Here is an 8,102-nt window from a genome sequence, read left to right on the forward strand (position 1 = left end):
GAAGAGCTCCGTCTTGCAGGCCCTGCGGAACTGTGCTAGGTCCCGCAGAGCCCTGATCTCCTCTGGGAGCTCATTCCACCAGATAGGAGCCGCCACCGAAAACGCCCTATTCCTGGTCATGGTTAATCTGATGGACCAGGGACCTGGAACATCCAACAGATGTTGGGTCCCCGACTGTAGTGCCCTTGGGGGAACATGCGGGGCAAGGGCACCTTAGGTAAACTGGCAGGGGAGGAGCTTTTGTGAGTCACTGCTCCCGTCAGAATTCCCAATGGGCTCACAGGCTCAAAAAGGTTGGGGGTCCTCTGATCTAGATACTGTAGTGTACCGGTGTCACTAATTTTTCCCCATCCGGTCTCTCTGGTAGAATATATATGGCTAAAACCAGGCTAATACTTCCCTGTTGCCAGTCGTCTCTGGAGTGTACTTTTTCACCTCACTAACCTGACGTTTCCTGTGTGAGAGATGTTATGGAATGCTGACAAACACTCTCACTGCTCAGAGGAAACCGCAATAGAGCAAGTGAGGAAAACTGAGGAAAGTGAAAGGCCGGCTGGTCCGGGAATACCCTAACAAGGGGGCCTAGAGGGGTAAAAGAAGGTGTGTGTATCGCCGACAGGTAAAGGAATTTGGGATGCTGAGGAACTGTCGGTCTGGAAGATAAAATGGGGGGGAGGGGGTGAGCCGAAATTCATATATTTTAAGCCAGCCAGATCTTTGTGGGTCTCTAGCGGCGTATCTATTTCAGTACCCTTTTTATGCGTAAACAAGGACAATGGCTTACATATGGCTATTTAAAGAAATCCATGCATGAAATAACTTCCCTCCAAGCTGCTCTCTCCGTCTCCGCCTTTTCGCTCTATTGGGTTTCAGCTAAGTAGTATTTTATTGGTGTCGTGAGTTCTTTTTTTGGCAAGCAAGTCGCTTGAAGGTCGGGCAGAACCTCCTTTCCTTAGAGGAGCAGATATGAGGTCGGCTGTGAGATATGTGACCTCCCAAGAGTTTGGTTGCTGCCCCGCTGCTAGACAGAATCGCTAACGTTAAATATGTTGTCGAAGGCTTTCACGGCTGGAGTTCATTAGCTGTTGTAGATTTTCCGGGTTGTCTGGCTGTGGTCTTGGCATTGTAGGACCTGACGTTTCAGAAAGCACAGAAAGGTTTCCTCAGAAATTGTTTCCTCAGAAATTGTTTCCTCAGGAAACATATACAAATCCATATACAAAAGAACCTCCTCAGGAACGCTCCTCCATTAGCTTGTTCACAGCCTGGGGAACTCCTACAAGATAATGACTCAGCCCTACCCCACCTTCCTGAGTAGATATAAATTACCTGCCTACCATTTTTCTTCTCACCTTGAGACAGAGAGTACTCCGTCTTTTTGTTATACCTCTGAGGATGCCAGTCACAGCTACTGGCGAAACGTCAGGTCCTACAGTACTAAGACCACGGCTGTGCAGCCCGGAAATTCTACAACAGCTAATTGCTAACGTTGTTCGGTCCTGTTCCAAAGAGGCCTCTCATCTTCCATTGTATAGGGAATCCAAAGGGGGAAACCCACCTGGGAGCTGGTGGGGCTGTCAGGGAAGATAAAACTAAAATCCAGTGGCACCTTAAAGACGAACAACGTTTATTTCGAGGGTGGCCAGACTTGCTTACCGTAAGAGCCACATAGAATAAACGTCAGGTGTTTGAGAGCCGCAAGACATAAACAAATACCACACAAATGTTTTTATTGGGAAATATGCAAATTTGCTTTTTTATTAACATTATAAATGAGACTGCTAGAAATATAAACCAAAGGTTAAAAACAAGTATCGATAATGATATTTATTTGTCCAGTGATATTTATTTGTTTGCTAATAATATTTGTCTAAGAGACAAAGGAAGAGAGAGGTGGAGAGAAAGAGAGAGAGAGAGAGAGAGAGAGCATATAGATGGGGGAGGGGAGGAATGAAGGAAGGAGAGAAAGTGAAAGACAGAAAGTGGAAAGAAAGCAAATATATGGAGGGAGGGAAGAAGAAGAAGAAGAGATTGGATCTATACCCCGCCCTTCACTACCCAAAGGTGTCATCTCAGGCCAATGGCCCATCCAGTCCAACACTTTGTGTCACACAGTGACCAAAACCCAGGTGCCACCAGGAGGTCCACCAGCGTGTTCTTTGTAAGGATCTCCCAGCATAGAGACCACGCTTGTGAGAGGCAGGCATGTGCTGATGGAAATGGAACACATTCCAGCATGTGAGAAGTCTGTGTTGTCAAAACCGCCTTCTCAGTCTTCTAGGTCTTGTGTTGTGGTCTTCGCTGCCACTTTCAGGATGAGAAAGTTGGCCAAGGCTGAAGGCCTAGACTGCTAGAACATCCACTGGCAGTTGAAGGAAAGGACCTGGGAGCAGTTATGCTGTTGAGAAACCACAGCACAACACTCTATCAGACTCCTTCTAAATCAGAAGGATAGCAGTTTCAGATAGTGGTGTGCATTCGGTATAAACCCAGCCGAATAAATACCCGAAACATACCTGTTTTTCAGGTATTTATTCAGCTGAATACAGATTAGGGAATCTGATTCGGCTACCGATACAGCTGAGCCAGAATAAAAGCCGGGTGAAAATCGGCTTTTATTCGGGCTCAGCTATACCCATTGGCTGGTGCGCTCCTCTTGAAGCTTGCAGCTTGCTGCAAGAGGAGCCAGCTCCAGCCATGGTGGGGTGTGGCTTGCAAAAGCCATTTAAAGGTACATTCCAGGCAGCTGCTGATCATGGGCACAGGTCATCTGCTTTTTGCCACGGATGCTTTTGGCTGCTGCTTACGCCGTCCATCAGCTAGACAGAGTCGAGTTGTTTCAGCGCAAGACAACTTCAGTAGCGCTGTCTGTCCACAAGCTGTCTATCTTCAGCATGTTGCCCTCTAGCTTAATGTGAACAAGTCAAATGTGGACAATCACAACCTAATCAGAGGACAAACGTAAAGAAAACAGCCGTTAGAGTCTGACCCACAGATCAAGCAGTCAACAAGACTTGCAAAGAAAATGCTTTCTGTATATTAAAGCACTACAACACAGTACAATAAACAAACTCCTTCAAATCATAAGAAAATCCTAATGTAAAAATACATCATCAACGTCATCTCCGGACTGTATAACAACGTTTCGAAATGGGATCTTCCTCAGGAAATATTAGAGTAGTACAAAAGCTCTCTTGCTCATAAAGTGCTTTACAAAAAGTCATAATACATTCAGATAGGACGCTGATCTCAATAAATACTCAGGCTCAAATATTATCTCTCATGACTTTTTGTAAAGCACTTTATGAGCAAGAGAGCTTTTGTACTACTCTAATATGAGCCTGCTTTGCGGGGAGGGCGGGGTATAAATTTGACTATAAATAAATAAATAAAATAAATATTTCCTGAGGAAGATCCAATTTTGAAACGTTGTTCTATAATCCGGAGACGACGACGACGATGTATTTTTACGCTAGGCTTTTCTTACGATTTGAAGGAGTTTGTTTATTGTATTGTGTCGGAGTGCTTGTCGACCATAATATACAGAAAGCATCTTCTTTGCAAGTCTTGTTGGCAGCTTGATCTGTGGGTCAGACTCTCACGACTGTTTTATTTACATTTGTCCTTTAAGGTGAACAGGTGCCAGTCCTTCCTCATGCCCGTTGCTTGTGGTCTCTCCAGAAGTGATTCTGGAAACCTCGCCTTGCCCAGAGAGGGGGATTTTGAACCGAGATACCGCACCGTCATTGTGATTGCTGTCCGGGCTGTCTGTTCCCTTGGTAACACCTTCTCTTCTGTCTTCACTCAAGCGACGCTACTGATGAAACAGGCCTGGCCCCAGACATCGTCCTCTTGTGCCACTGAGGGTACCTTTCACCTCCCAGTGGACACTGGGACCGAGAACAGAGCATACCAAGCGTCGTCGGCAGCATTCAGTAAATAGAACTTTACTTCTGGGGTTATTGTTGGTTGTTTTGCCTCCTCTCTTCTCCTCTCTTGTCTGTCCCTCTCTTCCCCCACCCCTTTCCTCTTTTGATTTGGGAGGGGTGGGTTTATATTGCCTGTTCTTTTTTGTATTCATCGTTTCGCCACGATTCCCTTTATCATTTAAGTGAGAGAAGGAATAATTGGAGAAAGCGGGCACTGCCCGCCGGAAGGCGAGCTGTTCTCGTTGCGATGGATGGGGCTTGCTCCTGTGCGAGCCTCCCTCCTTTTAGCTGATCTGTGCAAGCAATGTCCTCAGCGAGAATCGTGCCCCTCAGTAGGGAGATGGCGGGAAGGACGGCATGCAATCCTCCTGCCTGCCTTGCCTTACGGATCTCTTTTACTGCTTTGCAGGTGGCGTGGAGTGATAGAGAGGGTGTTTTCAAATCCTGTTAAGAGGCAGCGAGGGTTGTGTAGAGTCCGGAGTAGCAAGCAGAACTGAACCCAGAAAGCATTAGGGCAGGGATCCCCAACCTGGCCCCGTGGGTGGGCGCCAGTACTTCTCTTGGGGCCTGCTAAGCTTTTCAAGAAGTAGAACCGTTTTAAGACAGGGCTTGCTATTGGCTGGATTTCCCCCGGAGGACCAAAAGGACTAGAGGGCACCCGGGCTTTCCTTAGTCAGCGCGTGGCTTCATTCCCCCCCTCAAGATCTCCTTCTTCCCAGGAGGCGTGAAGAGGAAGGCATTCCGTTTGGCTCGGGCTCCCCCCCCCCGTGGCCGCCATTTTCATTTGGCTCCGCCTCCTATGGCAGCCATTTTGGGGTGGCCCTCACCACCCCTCTCTCAAAATACCAGAGGTGCCTTGCGGGCTCAAAAAGGTTGGTGACCCCCTGCAGTAGGGAGATACAGCCAATGTTCCCTCTAAGCTGTGGAGTCTTGTGAGGAAAAATCGTACTTTGTGAGCTGCTGGCATTAAAGTTGTGAGCGGGAGATGTGGCTACTGCATAAATTAGATTGCTCTGGAGCCATCCTTCCTGAGCTGAGACAAAAATGTGTGAGCCGGAGGCTAAAAAACTGTGAGCTAGCTCACACTAACTCAGCTTAGAGGGAACACTGGACACAGCGTACACACGTCTGGCTGCACTATTTCACATCCCCCTCATCAAACAGGCGTCACCTGCAGGTTGGGTGCTGCGACCGGATTGAGAATGCGCCACCTCATTGACGGTTTGCATAAAGCAGCCCCCCCTTATGGCTTCTGGTAGTCTTCTGGTAGTCCCTGGCCCCAAGGATGTCCGATTTGCCTCAACTAGGGCCAGGGCCTTTTCGACCCTGGGCCCACCTGGTGGAATGAGATCCCTTATGAGATCAGGGCGCCGCGGGACCTTTTACAATTCCGCAGGGCCTGCAAGACGGAGCTCTTCCACCAGGGTTTCAGCTGAGGCAGCGGGCATCCACCTGATACGGCCTCCCCTCCAGGGACCGCAGATCACTATTACGGGTATCAGCATCATCTGTGGAGGCATATTGGACATCTAGTATTAGATTGCTTTCGGTTTTGAATCTTATTTATGTGCTTTAAATTTTAATTGTAAAATTCTGTTTGGAACCCGCCCTGAGACTATGTGGGGAGGGCAGGCTATAAATTTTATTAAATAAATAAATAAATTTTCTTTGAGAGCCAGTTTGGTGCAGTGGTCAGGAGCGCGAACTCTAATCTGAGAGAACTGGGTTTGATTCCCCACTCCTCCACTTGCAGCTGCTGGTGTGACTTTGGGTCCATCACAAGTTCTCTCAGAGCTGTTCTCTCAGGAGAAAGCTCTCTCAGCTCCACCTCCCTCACAGGGTGTCTGTTGTGGGGAGGGGAAGGGAAAGGAGTTTGTAAACCGCTCTGAGACTCCTTCGGGTAGTGAAGGACGGGGTATAAATCCAATCTCTTCTTCTTCTTTTATCTCACAAGGTGTCTGTTGTGGGGAGGGGAAGGGAAAGGAGTTTGTAAACCGCTCTGAGACTCCTTCGGGTAGCGAAGGGCGGGGTATAAATCCAATCTCATCATCTTCTTCTGCAGTTTGGTGTAGTGGTTAAGTGCACGGACCCTAATCTGGGAGAACCGGGTTTGATTCCCCACTCCTCCACGTGCAGCTGCTGGTGTGACCTTGGGTCAGTCACAAATTCTCTCAGAACTGTTCTCTCAAGCGCAGTTTATGTCAAGAGCTCTCTCAACCCCATCTACCTCACAGGGTGTCTGTTGTGGGGAGGGGAACGGAAAGGAGTTTGTAAGCCGCTCTGAGACTCCTTCGGGTAGTGAAGGGTGGGGTAGAAATCCAATCTCCTCCTCCTCTTCTTCTTTGGAATTTATCACAAATGCTTACAATTCCAGATGTTTTTGGGGCAGCAGCTGCAGGTTCCTCAGGGTACCTTTCCAACAAACATCTGTCATGCAGCTGGCTATGCTTTTAGGAAGGGCAAGCATTTTGTCTCCTATTCTGTTCTTGGGATTATTGGTTATGAGTTGACAGAGGTACGAAGGCAGGATGGTGAGAGGGTTGGAATCCAAGTCTTACGAGGAAAGGCTGAAAGAGTTGGGTATGTTTAGCCTGGGAAAGAGAAGGCTTAGAGGGGACATGATTGCAGTCTTCAAGTATCTGAAGGGCTGTCATGTAGAAGATGGAGCCGATCTATTATCTCTAGATCGAATGGGTGGAAATTACAAGGGAGTCGATACCGGCTGAATATCAGGAGAAACTTCAGGGGCAGAGAAACTTCCTAACTGTAAGAGTGGTTGAGCAGTGGGACAGACTGCCTCGGGAGGTGGCGGATGCTCCTTCGCTGGACGTTTCCAAGCGGAGGCTGGACGGCCATCTTTCGGGTATGTTGTAGGGCTATCTTTCGGCTGTGCTCCTGCAGAGTGCAGGGGGTCGGACTAGACAACCTGCAAGTTCCCTTCCAGCATTCTATGATTCTATTATCCTGTTGCTCCCAGACGGCAGGAACTCTCTGCAGATGGCCGGAGATTCTAGGGCTGGCTCTGGGAGGTCTTGTCTTGGGGGACAAGTTGGAGGGGGCTGAATAAGTGTAACCTTGAAGGTTCACAGTGACCTCCAAGTGGGGGAGGGAGCAGAAGGAGAGCTCACGTTCAGCATTAGCATAGATTCAGGTCCTAGCCAATGTTCCTTCTAAGCTGCGGAGTCTCATGAGCAGAAATTCTACTTTCTGAGCTACGGGCATTAAAGCTCTGAGCGAGCGTTTTGGCTGCTGGATAAATCAGTTTGCTCCGGAGCCCTTCCTTCCTGAGCTGAGACAAATATGTGAGCCGGAGGCTAAAAAACTGTGAGCTAGCGCACACTAACTCAGCTTAGAGGGAACACTGGTCCTAGCCTGTGCTTCTCCGTGGTGGTGCGTTTGGATGCCAGTCGGTCGTACAAAACGTCCAGTGGGGATTCTGGTGCCGTCACACATTTGGTGGGCCTTGAATCATAAATCATAAGAATCACAGATTGTTTCCGGGGGACGGGGAGGTGGGTAGCCGTGTTGACCTGCAGTAGAACAGGTAGATATGAGTCTAGGAGCACCTTAGATTTCAAAAATCAAAGTCCCCTCTGTCAGATGTGCCGAGGGCCGTGGCTCAATGGTGGAGCACCTGCTTGGCATACAGAAGGTCCTGGGTTCAATCCCTGGCATCTCTGGTTAAAAGGACCAGGCAGGAGGTGATGGGAAAGACCTCAGTGGCAGAGCACCTGCTTGGCATGCAGAAGGTCCCAGGTTCAATCCCCGGCATCTCCGGTTAAAAGGACCAGGCAGGACGTGATGGGAAATACCTCAGTGGCAGAGCACCTGCTTGGCATGCAGAAGGTCCTGGGTTCAATCTCCGGCATCTCCTGTTAAAAGGACCAGGCAGGAGGTGATGTGAAAGACCTCAGTGGCTCAGTGGTAGAGTATCTGCTTGGCATGCAGAAGGTCCCAGGTTCAATCCCCGGCATCTCCGGTTAAAAGGACCAGGCAGGAGGTGATGGGAAAGGCCTCAGCAGAGCACCTGCTTGGCATGCAGAAGGTCCCGGGTTCAATCCTTGGCATCTCCGGTTAAAAGGACCCGGCAGTAGGTGATGGGAAAGACCTCAGGGGCAGAGCACCTGCTTGGCATGCAGAAGGTCCCAGGTTCAATCCCTGGCATCTCCAGAT

The 8,102-nt window shown here is 49.0% G+C and overlaps 1 protein-coding gene across 1 annotated transcript in view; it reads left to right on the forward strand.

The window, feature by feature from the left end:
* LOC107123478 (protein FAM168A-like) overlaps nucleotides 1-8,102 on the forward strand; it is an 81,804-nt gene that overhangs the window by 57,081 nt on the left and 16,621 nt on the right. Inside the window, exon 5 of the mRNA XM_015426734.1 lies at nucleotides 3,810-3,935. Coding sequence (XP_015282220.1) covers nucleotides 3,810-3,935 — 126 coding nt within the window. The remainder of the gene's footprint in view (nucleotides 1-3,809; nucleotides 3,936-8,102) is intronic.

This window comes from Gekko japonicus, unplaced genomic scaffold, assembly GCF_001447785.1.
Source record: "Gekko japonicus isolate JY-2015 unplaced genomic scaffold, Gekko_japonicus_V1.1 scaffold3623, whole genome shotgun sequence".
NCBI classification, from domain to species: domain Eukaryota; kingdom Metazoa; phylum Chordata; class Lepidosauria; order Squamata; family Gekkonidae; genus Gekko; species Gekko japonicus.